The 12,526-nt window shown below is 49.6% G+C and overlaps 1 protein-coding gene across 1 annotated transcript; it reads left to right on the forward strand.

Moving 5' to 3' along the window:
- The first annotated feature begins 216 nt into the window (after positions 1 to 216).
- ATCAY (ATCAY kinesin light chain interacting caytaxin) lies at positions 217 to 10,793 on the forward strand. Its single transcript, XM_068420933.1, has 12 exons — positions 217 to 293; positions 5,111 to 5,175; positions 5,539 to 5,760; positions 6,533 to 6,718; positions 7,006 to 7,108; positions 7,655 to 7,786; positions 8,173 to 8,259; positions 8,738 to 8,836; positions 9,111 to 9,146; positions 9,692 to 9,727; positions 10,471 to 10,506; positions 10,736 to 10,793. Exons 1-12 carry the CDS (start codon positions 217 to 219, stop codon positions 10,791 to 10,793), a joined length of 1,137 nt encoding a protein of 378 aa, XP_068277034.1.
- Positions 10,794 to 12,526: the final 1,733 nt, after the last annotated feature.

Genomic DNA, 12,526 nt, shown 5'->3' on the forward strand with positions numbered 1-12,526 from the left:
TCAAGTAGCCACAAAACCCCACATTCTTGCCTTGTTGCTTTTGCAAAACAAGTAGCTATCACGCTGCTTCTCTGTGAAGCAGCATACCTGCTCTGAATGCGTTGGAGTAAATGCTCCCCAGTCGTGATGCTCAATACCAACCTCTCTGCCTTCCACCTTCCAGCCTGAGCCCTTCCTCGAGGGAACCACTGCACAGCCAGCCCCTCTCTGAGCACCATGGGAACCACAGAAGCCACTTTGCGGATGGAAAACGTGGATGTGAAGGAAGAGTGGCAAGATGAAGACTTCCCCAGGTTTGTTCCCTGCAAAAAAAAAAAAGCCAGGGAGAATTTTATTTCTTCCTATAAGAAACCAGCAGGGCATGGAGCATGCAGGTCCCTCCCACCCAGCAGCAGGATCTTAACTCCAACAGGGCAATTCTGGCCAGAGAACAGAGCTTTTGTAGCAAGGCTGCTCTGAAGGCTTAAAAATTTTGAGGAAGCTTCTGGCAACCCTGTGTGAGCAATGCCAAGGAGAGGGGAAGGAGCTGGGTGCAGAGGACGGGGAGATTAGCAGGGATGGATGGATGCATAAAGGGATGGATGGAGGGATGGATGGAGGGATGGATGGAGGGACTCCTTCCCAGTCTCTGAATCAAGCAGTGTCTCCCCAAACAGAGCAATGCTGCTTTGCCAGGAATTTGCCAGAGGAAGTGGAGCCTTTGGGATGCAATGACCGCTGGCACTGACATGTGGAATGTGAATGGTGGCAAACCTTGTAAGAAATGATGTGTGGGTGACAGAGGGTGCCAAAAAAAAAATCCCTGTGAGCTCCGTGTGCACTGAACTACCTGCAGCCACCCTAAGGGTGCACCCACCTGCATCCCCACCCCAGCACTAAAGCCCATGGCCCAGCAGCAGCTCGCTGGGGCACGCACAGCATGGCCAACACCAAGCCTTGCTGCAGCTGGCGTCTGGGCTGTCTCGCCCTGTCCCAGCCGCAGCTGAATCGCCCCCAGCAGCCCACAGAGCCCCAGTATTCGCAGACAGTGGCGCAGTGTGCCGCGCGGGTGGGCACGCACAGCCCCTGCCGTGCTAGAAAGGGTCTCCTGTTTCCCTCGGCGCCAGCGGATGAGCTTCGCTCTGTTTACCCCGGGGTCCAGCTGCACTGCTAATCTAAGCACCTCTGTCTGCCAGCCCAGCACCCGGCTCACAGGACACGGCTTGTCCTTCCGCTGGCCCCCAGAGGTGGGCTCAGCCAAGCCCTTGGGTTTCTAGGATGGGTTTTGCTTTCCTCTGAGAGCAGAGCTGGGCAGAGCTTTGGGCTGATGGACCTCTGCCAACCTAAGGCTGCCCCAGAGCACTGTGCTGACAAGCTTTTAGATGAGTGGAAAGGAAAGACGGGTATGGAAAGGAAAACATTGACCCAAGGCTCCCTAGATAATCTGGGGACAAAGCTGGACTAGCACCTGGACACCTATGCACTAACCCACACCATCACGTTGGAGCAGGAGCTGCCAGGCTCCGTTTCACACTTGCCAGGCAAGCAGCAAACTTACCCCAGCCACAGCCAAGCCTTCAAGGGGCATTTCTTCTGCAGAGCCCCACAGCACCACCTGACCCGGGGATCATCGCTCCTGCCTGGCAAACGAAGCGCAGGGAGAGGCAAAGGGATGTGACCACAGCTGGGTGGCGAGCCAGTGGCAGGGATGAGGCCAGAGCCCTACAAACAAGCTCCCCAGCCTGCTGACAGGCTGCTGCAAAGGGATTAAATCAGGAATGATGCAAGTGAAATGGAGCCCGAAGAGCCACTAGGCAAAGGAATAAATGCCAGCTGAGTTTAACTGGCATTAAAAATAAATAAATAATAATTTTCAAGACACTTCCCCCTAGAAGCATTAAAATAATAGGGCAGAAGCTGCTGCATGTGGGACAGCAGCTCTCTAGCAGATGATTTGCTGCATAGCTATTTTTGCTTAGCTGTGATTAACCAATCTTGCCACAAAAAAAAAACCCACCATATCCTAGACAAAGATCTGGGCTGGGGGAACTGAATTCAGCTGCTCATTAAGGACACAAGGCACCATTCCCATCCCTCCCCGAGCAGCTCAGCTGCAGAACAAGCTCCTGCCTTGCAGGCTCCAAAGGTGCAACGCCAAGGCACCGAGCGAGCAGAGAGGAAAGGGTCCCCCCCTCCTGCTGCTCCCGAAGGTTCAGCCTCCTGTCTCCAGCCTGTCTCAGCTGTTTGTGCAAGCGCTGTCCTGAATGATGCTGTGGCGGATGCGGGAGCATGCTCACTCCATCACGCAACCATCGGCTCACGGGCGGGGAAGGCTCGGGCTGGTTGGGGCCCAGGAGAAGGTGCTTATAGAGGGAAAGTGGGCAGGAGGCTATCAGCAGAGAGCAAAATGGTGGCACCCCACCCTTAGAAAACCTGCTTCGTTCAGAAAATCTGGTGTCTGGGGCTAGCTGCGTTTGGGAAGGAAGATTTACACTGGGAGGCAGCGATTCAAGCATCCTTAGGGAAGGTAAGGAAGCCCTTTTCTTCACCTCTGACTTTTGAATTTCTTTTCTTAAATGAATCCGAACATGCGAGAGCAGCGTGCCTGGCTGCAGCACGTACGCGGGTACAGCTGGGCCTCTCCCCCCTCCTCCTTTGATGCTGTATCACCGAGTTGTGCCAGGCGCCAGCTCACAGTCGGATAAACAACCAGCCAGGCCCTGTGCAAGACAAAAGCAAAAGGGAGGAGAAGAAGCTGCAGGGGGGGCAGAGGAGCTTTCTGACTGCTCAGGAATATTGTGGCAGCCCATGGGGTCCGGGTGCCACACAAGCGAGCAAGGAGCAAGTGCCTTTGATCAGGTCTCCAACCCTCATAAATATACAACAACCAGCTGGGAGAGGATTATCCCTTAATCTAAATATTTATAGGGTTTAATTTGGCTGGTGGCTCTGGTGTCACAGCAGCATGAAGAGGAGCCTTTGTAGGGCAGAGCTAGGCTCCATCCTCCTGCAGACCCGGAGGTATCGGTCCCCACCATCTCCCTCCCTGCCATCGCTGCTGGCCACCAGCCCCATGCACAGTCCCATCCCCATTCTTCCAGCACTGGTGGGTTTCCCCCCGTTTCACCCCAGGGCTGTCCCAGCACCCAGGATACATGGAGCTGTTGGAGCGAGTCCAGAGGAGGCCACAAAGATGCTCAGAGGGCTGGAGCATCTCCCCTATGAAGACAGGCTGAGACAGTTGGGGTTGTTCAGCCTGGAGAAGGCTCCAGGGAGACCTTCTAGCACCTTCCAGTACCTGAAGGGGCTACAGGAAAGCTGGAGAGGGACTTTTTACAAGGGCATGCAGTGATGGGACGAGGGGGAACGGTTTCAAACTGAAAGAGGGGAGATTGAGATGAGATGTTAGGAAGAAATTGTTGACTGTGAGGGTGGTGAGACACTGGCCCAGGTTGCCCAGAGAAGCTGTGGCTGCCCCCTCCCTGGCAGTGTTCAAGGCCAGGTTGGATGGGACTTGGAGCAACCTGGTCTAGTGGAAGGTGTCCCTACCCGTGGCAGTGGGGTTGGAACTGGATGGCCTTTGAGGCCCCTTCCAACCCAAACCAGTCTGTGATTCTATGATTTTCCACCTGGAGGCATAAGCTCTTCCCCCTGTTGAGGGGGAGCTTCCAGCAAGGGGTAGGTGGAATGAGGCCGGTTCAGAAGGTCCCTTTTAAACAGACCTTCGACATCATGAACTTATCATGGGGTGGTGGGGCCCAGTCACGCTGCACGTGAAGTTTCAAAGCCAGCTGATGCCAGGGGACAGGAACAAGTCCCAGCTCAAATTAAAGGGAAAAGTGTCCAGAAAGTGTCCAGCTCAGGGTGGGCAGTGTGCTGCTCAGCCACCAGCAAGGGTTCCTCACCGCAGCACTGCGGGCCAGATTCTGGCTTCACTTACCCCAATATGGGTCAGGAGCAACTCCAGCAGCTTCTAAAGGGCGACAGCCACGTGATGAGATTCAGCATTAGCAGCTGTACGGGAAAGCCAACTTTTAAATCAATTGATGTTTCTAGTCCCTGGCTGGAGGCAGGTGATTTACACCAAGATGGTGCAGGAGACAAGCATGACAAGCATGAGAAGCAAATCCTGACATCTGCCATGGAGCCCCAGGAAGGGAGTGTGGATCAGCCTTTGGCTCCAAAATATGGGTTTGAGTGCTCGTGCCTGGATCTTAGCTCAGAATGAACCTGCTTCCAAACCTCAGCAGGGTTTAGGTATCACCGTCAGCTTTTGCCAAGTGAGGGCTGAGGTGAGGATGGGGTGACAGTTCTGGTATCACACCTACAGTTTGATCCTTGCCTTGAGCATGGCCTGCCTTGGAGCAAAGTCACTACAGACCAAGGAGACCTCCCAGGAGAGGTGGCTGTGGCAGGCGCTTTGGATGAAGTTTTGCTCCCCTGCAGCCAGGTCCTGTGGCAGAAAGCAGGACGGACTTTACAAAACCATTGGCAGAGAGTGCAAAAGCGCTGCTGTGCTAATCACCCACTGCTAACTCAGCTGCTGCCGGGATCAAAGCATCCCCCGCTGGGCTTAGGAACGGCCAAACTCAGCCTGTCTGCTCAGCCCGCTGCATCGCCCGCACCATGCAGGGAACGGGAACACAGGCAGCAAAGTACCAACCGCAGAAGATGTTCCCTGGAACCCTTGATGAGGAGCCCTAGAGCTCGGCACTGCCTCTCAGACCCCTGACAGAGATAAAAATGGGGATAATATGGGGAGAGGGAGGATGTTACCAGGCTCTGCTGGGGACAGGGTTTGTTCCCTGGCTGGATTTTCCAGCCTCTTGCCCGAATGGCAGCATGAAGAATGTATCAGAGGGGTAAATGCAGGGATAGTTTGGAGGTTACTAGGGATAGCACAGTACTCCAGGTAGAAAGCACAGCTGCTGGGTTGCTCTTGGGTAAATCACCTGAGGGTATCCCCCAGGCTGAGCTCCCAGGCAAAAGGGAAACCGCAGGGCACACATGGGGTTGCATGTTTTTCCCTGATGTTCCCAGTTCTCTCCACTGTCTGCCATGGAGTGACTTTCCCCTAAACATCACCTGTTATCTCATCTCTTTTTACCTTCACATCTTGGCTTGCCTGCAGACCTCTCCCAGAAGAGACGGGGATGGAGTCGCTGAGCAGCCCTACGGAAGACGAGAATACATCGTGTAAGTACCAGCCTGCCTTATCAGGAGTGCAGAGGAAAACAAGCCTATGGGAACGGCAGCTTGCAGTTAGGGTGAAAGCCAGTTCCCTTGGAGTATCCACAAAAATTCCCAGGTGGGAGAGGAAACCAGCAGAGATTTCAATTTGCTAATCTTTCACAAGAAGCTGGGGGAGGAAATAGGTTTCTCAGAAGTGGGGGCACTTTAACCCAGCCATACCTGCAGGCGACCAGTACCTCCCAGCTATGATCCACCACCCTTAGCTTCCAAGACAGTAGCCTGAGATATGCATAATGAAAGCACCATGTCTTGCGCTAAGGATACAGGACGAGGACAACCTGTCGGTTATTTTCCTTTTAACTCCAGCTCCCCCAAATACTTTAAACTTTAACGGGGCGCATCGTAAGCGGAAGACACTTGTCGCACCTGAAATCAACATTTCCCTGGACCAGAGTGAAGGCTCCATTCTCTCCGATGACTTCCTGGACACCCCAGATGACCTGGATATTAATGTGGATGATATTGAAACTCCTGATGAAACAGATTCCCTCGAATTCCTGGGAAATGGGAACGAACTGGAATGGGAAGGTAAAAGGCAAAAGGCTGGTTTGGGGTGAATGTCTGCAGGGTTTGGGGCTTTTTTAGCCTCATTTTAACCACTTTTGACACCACTCACCATCAGCAGCTGAGGACCAACCTCCCCAGCAGTGAAGCACAGCACACACAACCAAGCCCCATCTTCCACACAACATCTGCCCCACCAGGACCTCAGCTATAGCCCAGGAGTCTCACTGCTGCTATCTCAGCACTTCCATCTGGGCATAGCATGGGCAGAAGTAGTTCAGGGACTTGGAAACGCCCATCTAGCCATAATTCAGGATGACATAAGCCACCAGCCCAGGTTGGAAGGTGCTGCCTGCTCAGCTCTGCCAGTAGAGCTGTCACGTGAACGTTCAAACATCTCGAATAACATGCTCTTGGCCAACCTGTCTGGTTTTGACTGAATCGGGCTCAGAAAGACTCATGCAAGCAGCTCTGCTGGCAGATCAGAAGGCAACTGGCACAGGCGGTGCCCTTTTCAGCCAGTATGGATGGATCTGAAGGAGGATCCAGCAGAAAGTCTGGAGCCTGACCTGTGACTGCAGGTACTATAAGCAGCGTGAGATGTTAAGCTTATTCCTATTACAATTTGGCAATGGAGCACGATAATTAAGAACCAGAAACTTACACAGATCAAAGTCGCAGATGAAACAGGTCATCCTCAGTCTGCGGTTGTTATTGTCTCTTACTGGACACCAAAGCTCTTGCAGAGACTCTTCGTACATTATATTAAAGGCAGAAATGTTTGTCCCTTTTCCAGATGACACTCCCGTAGCCACAGCCAAGAACATGCCTGGGGACAGCGCAGACCTCTTTGGAGATGGTGGCACAGAAGATGGGAGCGCTACTAATGGACGGCTCTGGAGGACTGTCATCATTGGAGAGCAGGAGCACCGCATCGACCTCCAGATGATCAAACCCTACATGAGAGTGGTGACACATGGAGGTAAGGGAGAGGGAGGCCTAATCCTGGCTTGGTGGACTTCTTGCAGTCCACCTTTGTCGAGCTGGAGGGGATGCCATGATGGCATGTTCTCACCAAAACCAGGATCAGAGGCAAATTGAATTGTAGAAAGATGTCCATGAGAGGGACAAACACTTAGAGCTGAACAGAGGCACAAAAACCAGCCCAGGTGCAAATTTGGCAATACATCTTCACTGCTATTTTTCCTTCAACTCTTGCATCTCCCCCTGGAAAGTGTCACTGATGCTGCCTGTGTTTTTCTTTCCCAGGATACTACGGCGAAGGTCTCAATGCCATCATTGTCTTTGCTGCCTGCTATCTCCCAGACAGTAACCTGGCTGATTACCACTACATCATGGAGAACCTCTTCCTGTAAGTGGCTGGTCAAGGTGTATGAGGGAGAGGAGGGCAAGGAAGGTAATTTGGGCTCTGGGGAAACAGTTTCCATGTATTCATTGCATCAGGAACCTCAGCTGGAAATAGTCTGAATCGAGGCCAGACGTACCCAGTGTGCAGCTGCAGGCTGGAGTGAGCATCACTGGGTGAGACACTGTCCACAGCATTTGCATCCAATAAGTCAAAGCACTCAAACAGTCAGTGTTAATTATGCCCATGATGGACTCACAACCAGGCTAGAGCATATGTACACAATGCTGAACAGCTGGTAGATGCTACTGCTAGGCAGAAGAATGGTGCAGGGATGCCCCTCAGTGTACGCACTATGCTAACGTGTACCAGCTGTCCCTGAGAAATACTCCTAGAAACTCTGCAGAGGTGCCAGGAGAATCTGAAACCTATTCTAAGATTACAAAGAAGGGGTCTGAAGGCCTTTTGGGATGGCACACAGGCACCTGGAGAAACCTCGAGGGACCTTTTTGGAGTCTCACATCCCCGTTGCTTTTGATCACCACCCAACAGATACGTGATCAGTAGTCTGGAGCTGCTGGTGGCTGAGGACTATATGATCGTGTACCTAAACGGAGCAACGCCCCGGAGGAGGATGCCAGGCCTTGGCTGGCTGAAGAAATGCTATCAGATGATAGACAGAAGGTGAGAATCCTGTTGGTGTTGCCTCTTCATTCTTCCCGGTCCTCTTCCCACATCTCTTCCGCTGCTTCCTCGCAGCCTTCCCAGCCACCCCTCCAACCTCACTCCCCACATTCTATAATTCCTTCCTCTATCACAGCTTTCTAACTTACTCCAGGCTCTCTTCATCACCTCTTCTTCCTCCTTCCCTCACAAGCACCTTCACAGAGATCAGGCTGCCAGGTCTCAGCTTAGATAGGGTTTCTAATGCCATGGGCAGGGCTTTTGCCTGGAGACACCAAGATGAGGCTGGTGAGCATCATAATGCTTATTAGTGCCCTGACATGTTGCAGGTGAGTTTAACAAAAGGTACTTGGAATCTGACTTTCTGTCCCATGGCTTTTCCACAGGCTGCGTAAAAACCTCAAAGCATTGATAATCGTGCATCCTTCGTGGTTCATCCGGACAGTGCTGGCTATATCCAGACCCTTCATCAGGTAAATACATGTTCCCAAACTCAGCTGCTTTTGGAGTGGAAATTTAATCTCATAAAACAGGTCTTAAGCTCACCTTTATCTAGTAGCGACCAAGGTGGGACTGTTCGTCATTTGTCCTACATCTCTCTGATACTTCCAAGGACAACTCTAAAGGTGGTTTTAGGAGGCACTGTGGTGGTCTGGATCCAGATCAAAGTTTGTCCCAGTGGGGAGCACACAGAGATTTACTGGGAAGAGTGGTCCCTTTTCCCTCCTACATATATTGAGAGGCGGGGTCAAAGCAAAGTGAGGTACAGTAATGTGGCACCACAATTTTCAGTCATCAGCATATTGGCACTGGGAGGAGATAGGTACACTCAGACTACAGAGGACACAGAGATGCAGAACTCCCCCATTTCCATCAGGAAAATTCTGACTTCCTACGGAGAGAACATCAAAACAAGACCTCAAGCACACACTCTTTCTGTCTCTCTGCCAGTGTGAAGTTTATCAATAAGATCCAGTATGTTCACAGCCTGGAGGAACTGGAGCAACTTATCCCAATGGAGCACGTGCAGATTCCAGACTGTGTCTTACAGTGAGTATCAGGGGGACCCTGGGGCAGACATAGCTCTGAAGAGGCGCAGGACAAAAACCTTATGTAGCAGGATATCGTGTTGAGTCAAAACCCATGTACTGGCAACGCAGAGCCTGGGGCAAACCTTCTCTTACTCATACCCTGGTGCCAAGCAAGAGCCTGCACACTGTGCTGGCTTGCAGTTTCTGTCACCGTCAGAGCAAACATTGCATTTTACTAAAAGTGAATGGTCCTGACTGGATAACATTTAAAGAATGTTTCCTGTTTGTTGTAGATATGAAGAAGAGAGGATCAAGGCCAGAAAAGAAAGGTAAAATTAATTTCTGGGGAGGGGGCATGGAGGGTGGGTTCATTTTCTTGGGATGTTGTTGCTTTCTCTAATCATTATTTATGTTATAACCAGTCAATTCTGTGTTCCTCCTACCCAATATCCCACACAGCCTACACTTACATTCTACTGATTTTCTCAAAATAAGCGAAAGCTGCAGGAGGGAGGAGAAGCTTGATTAAAAGGTTATTTATCCATAGAACTGTTCCTCTTAACCCCATGAGGGCATGCATGCTGAACGTGCACTGTATGTGCTAGCAAAGGTCTTCAGAAATCACTCTGTGTATAAAAATGGCACATTTCCCTCATGTGACCATGCAAACTGGCCTTAAAGTGAGAACTAATGCTTATTTTGTGATTCTGTGATTTTAAAAGCCACTTCATTCCGCTAGAGTGGCATAAAGGGAGCCAGCAGTTTGTTTTGTTTCGTTTTCCAGACCCATTCCATCCCGGTGATTTAGGATACTCTACTCTTTCCCACTGTTCACCTCTAGATGACAGATTTCAAATGCCATTTGTGTTTACAGGGCAGAAGAGAAACAAGACATGGCTGAGAAGGAAAGGTAACTACTCTTTTTTTAATTTATCCTTCACTTACAAAATAGCTTAGAGTCTTTGGTGAGGAAAATGGCCCTATTGCTTGGTAGCACCCCTTGGGGAGCCAGGCTCTGCGCTCCCAGGAGATGTTTGGACCCAACAGGACATCTCTCAAGTGTCTGGGAACTGATAAAGCCTCTCCTCTCCCATCACTTTTGTGATGTTATTGACCTTCACCTATGCCAACGGATTCCTGACGCTGCTTTTTACCTCTGTAAAGCTAGTGAACCCGTTTGGTTGTGGAGCAGAGCCAGAGGCACCAGGGAACGTTCTCCTGACATTCAGTTGTAGCATTTGCATGCTGGTGCACTGCAGAGGGCCAAATATTGCTGTCGGGCACATCTTGGCTGGGCGTAAAGGCAAGATATGAGGCTGTAACATTAGATGGGAAGGAAAATTCTAGGGAGGTTTGGAAGACAGTGTCAAAATCCTGTGCCAGGACAATTTGGCCTGGTTTTGGCTCTGCTTCAGAGTGATATAGCCTCTCTTTTTTTTTTTTTTTTAATTCTATCTAACTAGCTCCTGAGTGGGAAGAGTGCATATTTCTGCTATTCTCTTCCCAGAGAAAAAGGAGATTTGATCAAAATTCTCAAGGTCCATTGGACAAGTCTGAATTGTTCCAAGAAACAAATGGGACCTCAGGGCCAAAAGAGAGGATGATTAGTTTGTGGTGGAGATTCGCTTATTGTTTTGCTGGTTCTCTTCCAAGCAGGCCTGTGCCCCCAGCAGAGGATCAAGAAACCAGGTTTGATTCATACCTCACTCTTTCATTTGTCATCTCTCTGCTATGCGATAGATTTCATCACATTTGTAATCCACTACCAGGGAAGGCTGGGTTAGACCCAGGACCTCCTTAGTCCGGTGCCACTCACCTAGCAAAAAACAGGTTTTGCAGCAGGATGGGGTACAAAACTGGGATGCTGGTGACACCTTCACCCAGCCGCACTGCAGAGCTGCCTTCCTTTGCCCTACAGTAACTTCTTCATGGTCCTATATGCTCAGGAGAAGACCTTAGAGAAGAAAGCCCGTTAAAGCTATGAATGACATTATCTTTGGCCCTGACATGCTTTTGTAGAGGATTACACCCAAACATACTCATTTTTTTTGACATAGTGGGAATAACAACATTTATACTACTATTTGCTTTCTAAAAATAACTCTTTCTGTTCCCTTCCCAGTATGTCATGAATCGAAGTCGAGTGGAATGAATGGAGCAGAAGAATGACGCAACCTGGCAGTCACCCACGTAAATGACCTTTTGGTATAAGACCTTGCCGCCATCTTATTCCGAGTTCTGTAAGATCACGGAGCCTGCCTCCTCTGTCTCCAAGATGCAGAGTCCTTTAAACATTTTGGAAATATTTTACTTTAAAAAAAAAAATTCCACAAAACAAAACAAGCCAAGAATAGCACTTTTCAGGACAGGTTCCAGTGTGTTTCAATAACGGTCTGTGGAGAGTTATTAAGTAGTACAAATAGATACCATGCTTCCTCTTAGTAAGTTAAGAGCATCCTGTAGTCCATTAGTCACCAGCCCAGAAAGAGATCTATTTTTTGTTTAAATTATAAACCCTTCCCCCAACTTGCTGCTGGCCAGCACTGAGACATTTTGCTTTAAACTGCACAGCCAGTTTCCTCCCTACAGACATCACAACAGCCATTGCCCCAGGGAATAACTAATACAGGCAATGAAAAGACTGCAGTTTTGTCCTTTCTACAGCCAGTGGATGTTTCTTCCTTCAAATACCAAGTGCCCACTGGTCTAGGCACCTCCTCCAGCCTTGACCACCTCAGTTAATTCATTGCCAGTTCCTCTTATTAATTCACACTGAACCGTTCCTATGAGTAAATGCCATGTTTTTTCCTGATTTGTTCTGCCTCAGTTTGTAAGGCTCTCTGATAACTTTGAAAGAGGGTCCCATATGGCATGGCAGCCTCCATAGAACCTTCTTACGAGCATCTTCTCATATCAACGCGCACACACCAAAAAGGTCTGGTTTTAAGAAGGAGCCTTACGGACAAGAAAGTTTTTTCACGCCTTGTCTTTGTCTTGATTTCATGACATTGGACAATCATTCGCTATTAATACCTCCTACTGCGGAGACAAGCTGCTAAATGTTTGGAATGTCCTACTTCCCATCCCTGAGTAATGAGGGTCTCATCTATAAACATACCTGCTTGGGAAAAACCCAGGTGGAGAACGCCGCCGATGTGGAGGTATCTGGGTTCAGCTCCTCAGTTAGCCAAGAGATGCAGATGTGACAGAGAGACTCTTGAAATTTGTATTTTGGACTCATGAGGATTCTGTGAGCAAAGGAGGGAAGAAAATTTAAGAAACAACTCTCTGGCCAAAATGATTCAGAAACTCCTGATTTCACCAGAGCCAGCTTCCACAAACTGTCTCAAATGCATCAGGTAAAACCCCTTGCAGACAACTGCAGATGAAGAATTACCTGCATAGTTCACCACTTAAGGAATATTTCAAGCCTGGCAACCCCACCCATGGCTATTTGAAATTACCACCACTGCACTTGGCGCTGAAATCCCCTGGAGAACAGTTCTGGCCAAGAAAGATTTTCCTCAAGACAGGGATGTCTCTATATACACAAAGCTTCTCTTTTTCCCTTTCAATCAATAATACTGCTACAGATGAGATCTTTATTTTCCTGAACGCTACAAAGGAGCACAAAATATGCTTTATAACTTTCCTTCTCATTTGACAGATGTTTTTCTCATGCACTTCCATCATGGATGTATTTACTGAA

The sequence above is a fragment of the Nyctibius grandis genome, chromosome 31, assembly GCF_013368605.1.
Source record: "Nyctibius grandis isolate bNycGra1 chromosome 31, bNycGra1.pri, whole genome shotgun sequence".
NCBI lineage: Eukaryota > Metazoa > Chordata > Aves > Nyctibiiformes > Nyctibiidae > Nyctibius > Nyctibius grandis.